We start from the raw sequence: 15,290 nt of genomic DNA on the forward strand, positions 1-15,290 counted from the left end.
TGCATCGCTTATTTCTAGAACAAATCATACAAATAAAGAGAGCACACAAATAAAGTGGAAAATATTCAGATTTTCATTTGTTTTGTACACATAAACATGCTGTGGTAAATGAGAATCTTATACAATGGTATATTTTTATTTTTAGGTTTCTTTTTGTTCAAAGCTACATAAAAGCATATAAGACAAAAAAATAAAAATTGTCTGGACAGTATACGGAACATGATGATGTAGACTAAACATTCTTACACTGTGATATGTTGAAAATCGATTATATCAATGTTAATAATTTCAATAATTCGATATCTATCCACTAATTGATATGTCTCAACTTACAAGTGAATGGAACCTATCTGTATATAAATTCTGTTTCTTTACAAAAAATTCAGTGTGGTTCACAGCTTTAAAATGTGCACAAAATGAGCATATGTGTTTGTGTGTCTCTGTGCCCTTACTGGATATAACAAATTGTATATTAACAAAAATAGATTGAAAAAGCAAAATATATGTATCCAGAATTTTTGAAATGTTTGCAAAATTTTCAAACTCATATACAATTTTCAAAAAAATGTATGGCTGGGAAAATAAAAATGGGAGAAGAATTATAATGAACATTATACTATTATTACTATTAGAGATAACCCTGTCTGCTACAGGAGCATTGATCAAGTGATGCAAAAGAGGAGGTGACTGTATGGAAGCCCATGAGCATAGAGCTTGTCAATTTCAGAATATTCTGAAGTTTAACCATTTCTCAATTTGATGAGAGGGAAACCCCTGGAAAAGCCCTCTTCAGGAATTGAAAAATAGAACATGTGAGAATAATATAGAAATATATTACAACATTATTACTGTCCTGTTCTCTTTCTTATCCTGATGGTAAAATTCTGAAAGAGAGGTAAAGTTCTTTCTATCCGAAGAGTATATAGCCATGATGGCGAACCTATGGCACATGTGCCACAGGTGGCACACACAGCCCTCTCTGCGGGCATGCAAGCTGTCACCCCAGCTCAGCTCCACCGCTCATGCACGTGCACCTCCCACCAGCCAGCTGGTTTTCGGGTCTCTCCTGTGCATATATTGGAGGCGGGGCACATGCGGGAGTTGTATGCGCATGCGTGAAGATTGTACAAGCATGCAGGGGGGCGGGGCGAACGGGGTGGGGTGCGCAGGGGCTTCATGTGTGCATTGCATTATGGACGTGGGCGAGCGGCACAAAGTCACCCAGTTGGTTTTCATGATTAAGGTAGGACTTGAACTCACTGTCTCCTACTTTTAATCTGATGCCTTAACCACTGGAGCAAACCGGACATTTTCCTACTTTGCAATTTGAAATCCTATATTCAGCGCTCTCAGAGGGTAACTTCCATAGTTACACCTCGCAGACTTTAACATTAGGATTGTGAGTGTACCTGTGTGTGTGTGTGTGTGTGTGTGTGTGTGTGTGTGTTCACTTATGGAGAATAAAACCACTTCTCCAAAACTTTGAACTACTATCCTCATTTGACAGACTAAAATGCACACAAATTGTAAAACAATTATCCTGTGGCAGTTTTATTAGACGGCTATGAAAGACCGGCTGGATTCACAAAGCTATCTTATCAGATTAATAAATATTCTTTAAAAAATGCAACTATATCAAAAGAAGCATTCCTAAGCAATAACAAAACATCTCATAGTAGGATCCAGCCAAAGTTAGTTCTTTGGGGCGGGGGAGTTATAAAGATGATAAATATTGCTGATCAAGTATTTTGAGAGAAAAAGGAGCAGAGATGATGAAGCTAGAGCCTAGCCCCTTCAGAACAAGTAACTGACAGTAATCTGGCTTCTTGCTCTACTCATTTGTATGTCTCATTTTTGTATTGACAATTAAAATATATATTCAATTAATTTAGTTATTACATACTCATACTTATATGTATACTTATATACTGTATACTTATTTCATGCTTACACTCATATATACTATGTGACAAAATAAATAAATAAATAAAATAAGTAACTGTCTACTCCTGAGAACATATATTCCCAAATTAAATTGGGATTAACAGGGCTTAATTTTGACTGGATAAAGTTGTTTTATGCAGCATTGCATTAATGGACTGGTGATACTCAAAAACCTTTCAGATAGAGAAAATCTAAAGGAAATCACAAAAATGGGAGCTAGCATTATAGATTTTTATCAATTACACCAGAGAAAAATCCAAAATCCAAAAGAACAACATGCACATAGTCACACACACAAAATTTGACATCTATTCAAATTCATCACATCTGAGCTCAGCCCAGTGTGTGTGTGTGTGTGTGTGTGTGTGTGTGTGTGTGTGTGTGTGTGAATAGGTCAATCCATTCTTCTTAATAGGAAAGGAAGGCTGCAATAACTTTCTTGTGAGACAGCATTTGAGTAGATATGCCCTCTCACCAAAAAGCATTATGGGTGGAAATATTTTTGGTACTGAAAACCTGACTTGGGTATATTCACCACATCTTCTAGTGATTTGTGTGTGAAGAAACGCTTTGGCTTAAATGCATAGATTCTGAAATTGGTAAATGCAGGTGGACGAGTCATTTTTCATCACCGCTTTTTGCCCCTGAAGCTTTCTGTCTATTTTGGAACAATAAAGGAATGTGTGTGTGTGTGGGAGCAAATTGACTAAATTTCCTCACTATTATCTCATGTGAATGAAAATCTCTGAAAAATGCAGACTCATCCTTCTACTTAAGTGCTAAAAGCACAGAATCTCACCGAGGAGGGAAGAGAAGAATGAAACAGAATGAGGGCATGTAGAAATGATATGAGTCAAATTTAGACTAATCATCTTTTCCTCATTTTTATAAGAACAAATACTGGGACTAGAACTAGCACTGATCATACCTAGTTTGGGCAATGAAACATCTGCAAGAAAACAACCAAGCTTAGAGAATACCAAGGACTCCTGAGAATAAATATAAGTTTTTATATTCATATAACAGACTTTTGAATCCCAATGTCACCTGCACCTTGGAGATGCAACAACTGCAGAAAACAAGAGACACTAATATTTAGCTTGTTTGCTTGGTAGCATGTCTAATTTTTCTTGATTCATAACCCATAAGTAATCACACAAATGGCCCAGTTCTAATACTTAAATCTTAGAATGCTTCTGGCATTTCTAAAAATAGATTTTTTTCACTAATCAAAATTATATAATTCTAAATATTCATCTTGTACAAAACTAAGGAAATTTTCAAAGCGTGGACATGCATTCACCACCCTCTCTTTTTAAACTTAATACAACTGTACTTGTGTTTTATTATTTTTCTCTTGCTCAGTCACATTGCCTCAGGAAAAATAAGATAACTGCAATTTGGAGATGAATAGAACTGGAAGTTAAATTAAGCGAAAAAGGCTCAAAGTGAAATTAAATAAAAATACATGTGGTGAATCTAACAATAGATAGACAGAATTTAATAATACATCATTGATACATTCCAACTTTTGCTTACCCCGCTCTGTGTTTGAGTTTTTTATCTAGGATTCCATCTCTGGAAACTAGTTTATTAAACACAAGGATGCCAATCACCATGTTGACCTGTTAAATATGAAACAAACGAACAAAAAGGTAACAGTTGCCCCTTTAATGACACTGAATGAAACACGAACCTTAATACATTTGGTATAAATTTAAAGAAATAGGAACAACAATTTAGATCCTATATCTCAGCATCTGTGACTCTTACAAAGCAAAGAGACTCAAGGATTGCATTCTGGAGAGAACTAGATATTCCAGAAAGATATCACACCCTCTAAAGCAGCCAATAAATGTGATCTTTGCCTGTAGTATCCAAGATGTGTTTAGTCCTCAGTGGTATCCTCCTATTAGCATTTGATATAAATGGGTACACCCATAACTATAACACATATACATATATATAACAATAAGACACTGAGCACTGTAGAATTCTGTTTTGCACTGTTAGGTTCAAACTGGACAACAAACTATAATTACAATATATTTTTATGGGAACAGGATAGGAAAGATCACAGTTCACATGCTTTGCATGCAAAAAGGAGAAATACTCAGTCTTGAATATCTCCAGATTCTAGGAGCAAATGGGATAAAATGATGTCTAATAACATTATAATTCTACCGGGAATACAATTTCTGAATAAGATTAAATTCATTAACTCTGCAAACCTTTGCACATGCAAAGATTACCTGGAAAGTGAATCCCGTTTAACTCTGATTTACTTTTATTTAGACAAATATAGAATTACACTGTTAATTGACGTTTATCTACTTAGTAAGAGTTTAGAGAATAAATGGAAAATCATAGATCCCAGGGTTTCAAGTGTTTTGCATGTCCTTGAAACCTCTCTCTCTGCAAAATTGCTGGCAGTTTCCTGTGATTTAAGGCAAGAAACACATAGAAATTGTAGGCTACACTCTGAAATAAGATAATATACTTTAAAGAATGCATGCATGTCTCTAAACAAAGGAAAAACAATAAATTCTGGTTCCATATGTGTATCTGACATGATTCCAGCCATTTGGGTCATCAAATCATGCACTGATACTATGTGTCGATTGCTAGAGGAATTATAAAGGAAAGATGGATTTATAGCAACATTCTTATAATGATTAATTAGGTAAAGCAGAGTTTAGCTCAAAACCTCATCTAATCCATTTCACAGCTAATGATGATTTGTTAAAAGAATCCTGGCTGATTGAGATATATATTATATTTAAGCTTCAAGCTTGATTATCAAGGAGTTCAGAAGTCTAATTTTAATTTTTAAACCAATATAGTTTATTGAGTTATTGAGGGGTTTTTGTTTTGTTTCGTCATCATAGATCAGCAATTTTCATGAACCCTCTTCTGAGTTATATTAAGTTATTCTTCCAAAGATATATTGTTCAAGAAAACTTTCCAGTACGTTTCCAATATATTTCACTGGATTCACACATCACAATCAATCTGTTTCGGACTGACCGTTAAATTTAATACAGTGCAGCTGCGTTCTAACTGGACCTTATCTCATAAAGATTTCATTAATTCAGCTGGGATACATAAAGATCTCAATAATTTAGAAATCTAAAATCTTTGAAAATTCACGGGTGCTCATAAAGTTTACAGCTCCTACTTTGCACAACGTTATGAGCCAGTTGCATGACTGAGATGCTGACACTTCACACTCCTTGCCACATTACAGTTTTATACACAGGAGACTGTATCAATGACAAAAGTAACACCCTTATTGAAGAGTGTGGTATTTTTACTTTGGCCTTACACTAAGAGTCTATCCATTTTCTTTGTTTGTATAAGCTTCTGTACAACTGTGAAAAGAAGAAAATTATTTTTAAATTTTTTACTGTCTACTGAAAATAAGCTGATGGCCATAATAAATGTATAATCATTGGATAACACCATGTAGGATTTAAAATATCAATTTAGTCTATAGTAGGATGTTTGAAATATAATACAATATAATATAACAACAGAGTTGGAAGGGACCTTGGAGGCCTTCTAGTCCAACCCCCTGCCCAGGCAGGAAACCCTACACCATCTCAGTCAGATGGTTATCCAACATTTTCTTAAAAATTTCCAGTGTTGGAGCATTCACAACTTCTGCAGGCAAGTCGTTCCACTTATTAATTGTTCTAACTGTCAGGAAATTTCTCCTTAGTTCTAAGTTGCTTCTTTCTTTGATCAGTTTCCACCCATTGCTTCTTGTTCTACCCTCAGGTGCTTTGGAGAACAGCCCGACTCCCTCTTCTTTGTGGCAACCCCTGAGATATTGGAACACTGCTATCATGTCTCCCTTAGTCCTTCTTTTTATTAAACTAGACATACCCAGTTCCTGCAACCGTTCTTCATATGTTTTAGCCTCCAGTCCCCTAATCATCTTTGTTGCTCTTCTCTGCACTCTTTCTAGAGTCTCAACATCTTTTTTACATCGTGGCGACCAAAACTGGATGCAATATTCCAAGTGTGGCCTTACCAAGGCATTATAAAGTGGCACTAACACTTCATGAAATGAAGTCATGTAGTTTGAAAGAGAGAGAGAGAAAGTTAACACATTTACAGGAGTATCCTGGTACCCCCTTCTTCTAATATTTCCAATCCTCTACTCACTGCCACTGATCTAATAAATAAGATACAATTAAAGATAATAGTTTAAAGATCAGATAAGATGGTAGAAGATGGATGTGGAGAAATGCGCTTTTATTCTGGACATGCCCACTTTCTGTTTTAGCACACCTACTTTCCCCTTAGCATACCACAGGAAACCTGTCACACATGCCTCAAGGTCCAGTCCCATAGAATGCCGAATCTGGCTTTATCATAATCTGGAACTAGATATTACCACTGACTTTAGAGGCAACTATGACTCTCAATAGTAGTGGGAAGGGAAGAGTCCTAATTCTGGATTTCCCTTGACATCTGTTTGGTCATTTTGAGAACCATAAACTTTATCATGATTAAGATATCTTCAATGTAGCTTCTAATATTCTACAATGTATATACATCTCTATTGAATTTAGATATATTAAATTAAGTTGTGCCAGCAGATAGAGTGTGACAAAGAGAATAAAGGGCAATGGGTTAAGGCACAACTACGAGAATGGAAAAGTATGTTTGTCTGTCTGTCTGTCTGTCTGTCTGTCTGTCTGTCTGTCTGTCTGTCTGTCTGTCTGTCTGTCTGTCTGTCTGTCTGTCTATCTATCTATCTATCTATCTATCTATCTATCTATCTATCTATCTATCTATCTATCTATCTATCACAGCTACAAGTGTGTTATTTGTACATTTATATACTCAATTGTCTGGAGAGGCTTGTCCCAGTTTAAAATAATGCTTGTAACCAGAGTAGACTAAACTGATACCATTCATGTCACCTAGACCATTTTTATTTGCTTCTTTAAAATAATAGGTATACTTTGTCCCCTCCCCCCCCCAAATATGCTACAAAGTGTATAGTTTAAGATTTTATAAATGTGTGAGTAAAATGTAAAAGTAGTTTGGGCAAGTAAGGGCACATATTATTTTTTCTTATTGACATTGTTCAAATGTTTGAGGTAGTCAGGAAGATACTTTAAGAGTGGATGCATTATAAAGTGATTATATACATATATACAAATAGTTGTCTCTCTGTGTGTATGTGTGTGCGTGTGTATGTGTGTTTCAGGACCAATTCAATTTAATTTCAACAACTGGCAGAAATGGAAGGCAAATTTGTATTTCAAACATTCAGGGTACTGATACATATGCTGTGTGTGCAATGAGTTGTGAGTATGTGCAACACATGCAAGGAGAAATTCTATTAAACAAAGAGGTGAAGAGAGGGAGCTTTTAAAATTAGGTATCTTCTCACTGGGCTTAATATTGCAAATAGAGGGTGTGAGTGGGAATTAGAAAATAACCTCATATGATTTTGCTTGGTGTTACCTTACACTGCCTGACCTTTGTACTAAAGCAAACGAACCCCATTTGGCATGGCAAATTCTTACTTTAGGTTCAAGCCAGGCTGCAAATCCAAACCTCTCTCCTAGAGGGGAAGCCTCATTAAATCCAGTGAGAGGACTTTTGGATAAATATGCTTGAGGTGATCTTGCCAAGCTAACATTCTCCTTTTGTTGCCAGTCTAATGTAAGTAACTGGTACCCAAAGAAGTGATAGTTGGGCATCCCATTAAAAACCCTGGCTGCAGACTATTACTCTTTTCCTGCATCTCTGCCAAGAGAAAATATAGCTTGAACATGGATGAGAGATGTCAAGGAAGCTGCATCTTTAGGTGGAGCCCAGAGATGGAATGTCAGCAGTACTATTTTGTCAGCTCAATTCAAACAGCATTTTAACATAACCCTGAAATGACTATGGCCTAAGGTGTACTCACACAATTACTCACCATTTTGCTCTGTGTACTTGGAGATTTAAGCACATGAAAACTAGGTGATTTTGCTGAGATAACTGTCACCTTTTCACAGACTGCTATTTGTGCTCAGACTGCCCTTTGCTCAGGAGTGGCTGAAACTCTCTCTGTGCATTGAATTGCTTCATAATAAGCCTCTTATTTACAGCTTTATATATGCTAACGCAACAGTGTGAAGCAAATGACTGTTGTTTGAATAAATTGCCCTCTGGCCTCCATTCCAGATGGAATGGGCAAACCTGGTTTGTTTGGTTGAATCTGGAGGACAAGAACAGTTTAATAGATTGTCTCATTATCAAGTTTATGTCATAAACAAAATAAAATAGAAGGTTTTTTTTTCACTAATTAAAAGTACAAGGCTCCTATTCAAAAGTGGCTAGTTCAGAGTTCATCTCCCTTATTCCCATGATGACAGGGGATTATGGAATTTCAAGTCTAATAGTTTTGGGGGGTACCTGACTGAGGAAAGACGTTCTGAAAGGTTAAAAAAGGTAAAGGTTCCCCTCGCACATACGTGCTAGTTATTGCCTATTTTAGGGGGCGGTGCTCATCTCCGTTTCAAAGCCGAAGAGCCATGTCCGAAGACGTCTCCGTGGTCATGTGGCCGGCATGACTCAACGCCAAAGGCACATGGAACGCTGTTACCTTCCCACCAAGGTGGTCCCTATTTTTTCTACTTGCATTTTTACATGCTTTCGAAACTGCTAGGTTGGCAGAAGCTGGGACAAGTAATGGAGCTCACCCCGTTACACGGCAGCACTAGGGATTCGAACCGCTGAGCTGCCGACCTTTTGATCGACAAACTCAACGTCCTAGCCCCTTGAGCCACCGCGTCCCTGAAAGGTATGGACAGAAATTTATTAAGGGGGGAATGTTTGTTTTTGTAATTAAAGTCTTTGGTATAAACACAAGGTAGATTCATAATACAATAAATAAGTCATACTTATTCTAACTATTCTAATATTTTTATAGATTTTAATCTCATACAGAAAAAATAGTACACAATCCTATTTCACAAATAAAACCGCACACATATTAAATATATAAAAAGAGGCAAACATCATAAAGCATGTAACAAACGCATACAGTACATATTTCTTTTTTTCTAACTGTTCATCTATTTATGACTATTAAAAATGTCAGAAATATTTACCAGGACAACAGCAGCTGCAGGTCCAACAAAAGCATAGAGAAGTCCACCTTCAAGAGATAGCCAACAACTGGAAATGTTAAAAAAGAACTAATATAAATTAATAAGGTGTAGCATCTGTATGTTTATACAGTGCAAAGCTTCACCGATTCCCACTTTGCTTGATTTCAAGGTGCTTTCATCAAATATAGCAAGTATTATTTATTACATTTTCAGGCTAGCACATCTTAAAACAGTATTTTTCTTTAAAAAATAATCCATTTTCACTACTCTTTTTAGAAATACGGAATATACAGAATTTCATTTATAAGAGAGACATACACTGTAGCAAATGATAAGGTATGGCACAGAAGAGAAAGCTTGCTGAACTGTATATAACCTAAACCATTCTCTGGTTCATAGTATAACTGTTCCAGAATCATGTTTAACACTTTTAAAACTGGCTAAAGCAGCAGCAGTCAAGAATGTATTCAGTCTTGGAAAAAATGCAATTCACTTACAACTTCAGTCACTTTTGAGATCAGTCTTGAGTTATCTTGTGAACATAACCATGCAATTTCACAGAAGTAATTTCCCACTGCCTTCTTCCAGGATGTGTTTTCAACTTTCCAACTTTCTTGTTGGGCTCCTTTCCAGGTACTAACGAGATCTGAGTTCAGGTTCAACTAAGCCAGGCTAAATGCTTCCATACAGTTCAGCCCAAACAACCATAGAACTTATATTGTTACAAAATATTGTTGGCACGTCTTAAGAAATCTGGGGCATTGTTTTATTTTATGTGGTACCATTTTCGAGGTATTACAGTTTGAAGAAAATACTGGGTTTTTTTTAAAGAATCTTTTATAAGGGTAGGATGGGCAGGTTTTTAAAAACAGCCTTTAAAATTCCTTTTCCAGTGCTAATCCTCCATATATTAAAATATCTTTTAAGGGATTCAACCAATGAAGACTTTAAAGCAGTGTTTCTCAACTTTGGTGACTCTAAGACAGCGGTTCTCAACCTGTGGGTCGAGACCCCGTTGGGGGTCGAATGACAATTTGCCAGGGGTCGCCTAAGACCATCGGAAATATGGGAAGTATACTTGTGAGTCGAAGAATCGTGCTCCAATGGTTGACTCCACAAGCCAGCTGCAGGCTCTTCAAATCGCTAGCCAAATTCGGCTTCAGGCGCGATGAATTAAAAAAGAGAGAAATCCTTGCTCTGATGTCTTCCTCTCAAGCCAGCTGCAATCACTCCCAATCGCTAGCCTAATCTGGCTTCAGGCGAGATAAACTTAATAGGGGAGGAGTCTCCGCTTTAATGCTTCCGTCCTCAAGGCAATCGCAAGCAGTTCAGATCACTAGTCAATACGGCTTCAGGCACGATAAATTCAAAACGAAAATAATTTTATGGTTCGGGTCACCACATCATGGGGAATTGTATTAAAGGGGTCGCCACATCGTGGGGTCGCAGCACTTTAAAGGTTGAGAACCACTGCTCTAAGATGTACGGACTTCAACTCCCCATGCTGCCTGGAGAATTCTGGGAGTTGAAGTCCACACATCTTAGAATTACCAAGGTTGGAAACACTGAGGAGAATAACCACAAGGAAAAGGCAGGCCACACAAACTGATCTCGTGCCTTCTTTTTTTTACCCTACAATCCTTTCCAATCTTTCCCTTGATCCACTGAAACAAGGATTGTGTTGCTGGGAAATTGAGAGATCTAGTTCCAGTGCAAGATTCATTCACTTGTTTGGGATAATTCCCCACCTCTTTTACATTTGGAGGGGGGAACAATATTGAGGCCAAAAACAAAGGAAGAAAACTGTGTTTCATTTCCAAAGAACAAGGGATATAATCTTAAATACATTTGGTAAGTTAACAGCAAACCTATCCATGTTTGCTCAGAAAGCTCACTGCATTCGCTCAGTTGTTATCCCAGAAAGGTATATCTGAAATATAAGGCTGTAGCCTTGAATTTATTCCATATAAATATTTAAATAGCTCTTTGATGATAATTTACAATTCAGAACACTTCCTGACTTAAGACACCAAGGCATTAAATTAAAGTTATTAATGTGATGAAATCAGGCTAGTGAGTTCCGCAGAGCGCATGTACCACTCTTCACAAAATAAGGAGCTGTTAATCCCTTTAAACTGAATGGCCTTTAGGGAGATACTGCGTCTCCCCCATACTTCAGGAACTGTCATTCTTTCATTTAGCAGATGCAAATGTGGTGAGGATCAAGTCGTTTTTCATCTCTGGCAGGAGTGAATGAACTAAGGTCACTTCCCTCCATCTCTCTCTCTCTCTCTCTCTCTCTCTCTCTCTCTCTCTCCCTCCCTTTCCCTCCCTTCCTTCTCAACAATTCAACCAACTTTGCTTGGTGTCCAATCTAAAAGCTCAGTATAAAACATAATCTCTGAAACATCACTCAATTTCCCACAAAACCACCCCAGACAAACCCAATGTGAAAAAAAACTATCTAAGCAGTCACTATCCAATTGCAGTACATATCAAGCACCTGTTTTAAAAGAAGTATATTCATTGCCTTCTGGAATGCTAGGACTATATATAGTTCCCAGCCTAATTTCAAAATCGTTTTAGAAAAAGTCAGTTCCAGCCTCTGATAGAAGCTGTTCCTCCCTTCTCTGTAACTTGATCCTTTGAAGAAAGGCAGAGAAAGCTGTCAGAAAGACAGTTAAAAAGAGTTGTTGTGATCCTACTTCTTGCTTTAGCTCTACCCACCCACTTAACAGATTAGCCCTGAAGAAATGATTCAGTCCTCAATTAAAAAGTAAATAAAAAATAAAAAAAAATTTTTTTTGACCAGAATTGATGTAAGGTAGAGTTTTGACAAGCTTCTGATCCTTTACCAAAACCCAGAACATGAATAAATATCCAGATAAGTGCTGTTTTCATCCAAGGCTACAGAAGCTGATGTGGATGTTTATTCATCAGTGGCTTCTAATGCTTTCAGTCTTAACTTCATCTATATTTGATAAGGTAATGGAATGAGTCCTCTTTCCATATTCACAATTATCTTTGCTCTGAGTGCAAAGGGACCAAAATGTTCCACTTATAGTTTTCGTAACAGTCAAGCCTTTTTCCTTCCACCCCAAACCTGTGAAACAACAAGACAGGAAGAAACAAATGCTACACCAGTTACACAATGGTTTACTCTTGCCCTTTTTTGGCCTCTCACATTAGGTTATTTGATGTTGTTCAGTTGGTTTTTGCTTTGATTGTTGTGTAAGTCTACCCAATGGGGTTTGAAAATCAAGATGTAATGCTCAGAATGTAATGTCCCAACCAACAATAATTCAAGAAACCATGATTAAACAAGACAACGGCTTATTATATGGTGGTTTTTCAGTGTACATTTCTTTTTCTTTACAGTTATTCAAATTGAGCTGCCAGGCAAGGACAGGAATAACTGAAAGAAGCAGCTTCTCATTCTGTGATTTGTTGCCCATGAAGGTAAAAGCATGTCAAATTCTACAGAGAGTAATTGACTATCTACGATTATTTCCTGCACACCTCCCTCAGAGAACTGGGGAACCAGGGACTACTTTTAAAGACCCTCAGTGTCAATCCTAAATCTGGATACAGTCAAATAACCAAATGGAGGCAATGTGGTAAACAGGAATCTAGGAGCTCTCCTTGAAAATAAGATATATTATGATAGAATGACTTACTATTGAGTGGTTCCATAGCCTTTAGTCTTGGTAAAACCTATTGATATGGCCACGACCAATGCTGGTAACCCTGCAAGAAAAACTCCAGTGTTATTTCCTGTGTACATAATGAACTGCACATCTAAAGGCTATCCTGCTAGACATCTCATACCCATATGGAGCCCCAAAACCTGTGATTGGAGATTTTCGTACAATGAAACTTAGGCATACTGCTTATCTATTCAAATCCCTTTTGTTTCTTATGTTTATTGGCCATTCCCCAGAAAACAAGACATTTCCCCCATTTTTTTCTAAGGCCATATTGCTTCTTTTGTTCTATTGTTTCTGGAAAAAAAAAGTGGGGGAAAAAGCCGTAAAATGGGATTCTGAACTATTTCCTAATAAGATATTTTAAATAATATCTAAAGAAGAGTATTCAGTATCATGAGTCAGGTGATAGAAAGACTTCAGTATACAGCTAATTTATTGCATCGGGTCATTACAATGCCTATCTATACCCAGAAGACAAGCAACTACAGCTTGGGAGACTTTGCGATCGATTCTGAAGAAGTGGTTTTTGGAAGTCATGATAGTACAAGGGCAGTCTTTCTCAGGTATTACTTAAATAATTAAAATGTCTGGAAACCTTACAGAGATAGTAATTATTCTCAGCTCATTGATTTGTTCCCTATTTGGTTCCTATCTGTACTCTATTCTGGTGAGCAAATGGTGTTACCTGGGCCAGAAACCTCTTTCTTTGATCTGTTTGGTTTTTGGCCTTTAGGACATAGCTATAATGGGTAAATAATTTCACCACTGTAAGATAAATAAGGTTGGATAAAGTTACTAGAGGTGGGCTAAAAGAATTGAATGCAATGCATTCAAATTGTCTCTACTTCTTTGCTGCTATCTAATTTTAATCTGGATTTTTGCATTCCTCATCTGGTAGCTCTAGGAATAGGTGACCTCCATCTACAGTTTTACTGTGGCTATCACTAGAATTTCTATAGAAGGGGTTACTCTGAGAATCACAGTGCTTATTGCTTTTCATGCTTGGATGAGAAAAGCATGCTTTATGATATAAATTATATGGACATAATATTTTCACCAGCAATAACTCATGTATATCCTTCACCTACCATTAACTTGTCAACTACTCCTGTTATCCCATCCTGCATTGTGACCAATCCCATCAGTAAGTCACCAAAGCATTTGATATAGTATATAATGAAGATACAGCATAAAAATGGATTGATTTTGATCATAGGCACAGTTATGCTTTGAAAAGTCTACATATTGCCATCTTTACAGAAAATCTTCTAAAGACGGTAAGTTATAGTATGATAAACTTTAGTAAACTATGGAAAATTCATTACCAGCTAGACCTGGAAGCAAATCAATGGAATTAAATAATATGCTTGCTTGCTATTCTATCAATATTCCAGTATTGATATTCAGTATAGGAACAGAATAATCTCCTTACTACCTGCCAAGATTCTTGAAACAAGCATTCGTATCCCAAAGGTTATTCATGCAAAAACACTAAACTGAAAAAGAAAAATCTCAGCTGAATAACAGGAGCTCACCCCATCCAAGGCATAAAAAGCGTTTCCTTATGAGCCGTGTCCTAATTTTTCCAGTGACAGCCATGTATGACTGCCACGCTTCGGTCAAAACCCAACAAAAGGAAGCTAAGAAGAAGAAATGTAAAAATGCAGTGGTCGTGGTACAGATGTTCTGTAGACAAAGAAAAAAGAATTGTGGTGAAGGCTCAGAGAGAATAATTAAAAGTTACATTCCATTAGTCTGGCTTTTGCTTTCTTTAAACCAAAGATAGATAACACGTAATATTAAAGGTATTCTCATACAGATCTATAGCCAAAATACTGTATGTGTTTTGGCAAATAGTAGCCGTACTCTTACGGTAGGAAAATGAAAATGCAGCAGTTGTTAATGAAGGAACAAAATTAACATGTTTTTAATTCTGATATTTTTCAAATGGGGACTTGGAGAAAGTGATGGAGTGGGAAGAGAGTCTCTAAAACTTTAAAAAAGGAATATTATGCATAGTCCCAGATTGACCTTCATGGGATAATCAGTTGCCAAATTCCTTCCCCCTGAAACATCATGTCTTAACAAGTGAAAATTGCAAGCAGTGAGTTTAGATGGTGGAAGGCCTTAGAAATTTCCCCTCAAAATGGAATGAGGTGCGAGTTAGTTCTGGTAGCAGCGGAATAGATAAGGCACCTGTCGACTGGCTCATATTTGCCTGGGAACAATAGTCCACGCCTTTCGTGCCCACTTTTTGACCAATAGTATCCACATTTGGGGTCTGTGTTAGCTAATTAACTTGTAGTTATTAGTGGTGATATGATTTTCTGATTGTAACCCTTTAAGACTCATAGCCTCGGAACAAATCCCTGCCCTTGCTGTGAAATTAAAGCCAAAAGTGCCATTTTTTCTGCCGCTATTAAAGACACTATGCAACTTCTGTGTTAATTGAATGCACTCCATGTTCAACAAACCCCGAATTTCCTGGGACATCAAGACTGTCTGTCTGTCTGTCCGT

At 37.0% G+C, this 15,290-nt stretch overlaps 1 protein-coding gene across 1 annotated transcript in view; it reads right to left on the minus strand.

Annotated features, from left to right (window-relative positions):
• ADGRB3 (adhesion G protein-coupled receptor B3) overlaps nucleotides 1–15,290 on the minus strand; it is a 574,188-nt gene that overhangs the window by 49,138 nt on the left and 509,760 nt on the right. The window contains exons 20-23 of the mRNA XM_058176574.1: nucleotides 14,308–14,458; nucleotides 12,743–12,812; nucleotides 9,066–9,132; nucleotides 3,484–3,569 (exon numbers count right to left, since the gene is read on the minus strand). Of these exons, the coding sequence (XP_058032557.1) occupies nucleotides 3,484–3,569; nucleotides 9,066–9,132; nucleotides 12,743–12,812; nucleotides 14,308–14,458 (374 nt within the window). The remainder of the gene's footprint in view (nucleotides 1–3,483; nucleotides 3,570–9,065; nucleotides 9,133–12,742; nucleotides 12,813–14,307; nucleotides 14,459–15,290) is intronic.

This window comes from Ahaetulla prasina, chromosome 1, assembly GCF_028640845.1.
Source record: "Ahaetulla prasina isolate Xishuangbanna chromosome 1, ASM2864084v1, whole genome shotgun sequence".
In the NCBI taxonomy this organism is placed as follows: Eukaryota; Metazoa; Chordata; class Lepidosauria; order Squamata; family Colubridae; genus Ahaetulla; species Ahaetulla prasina.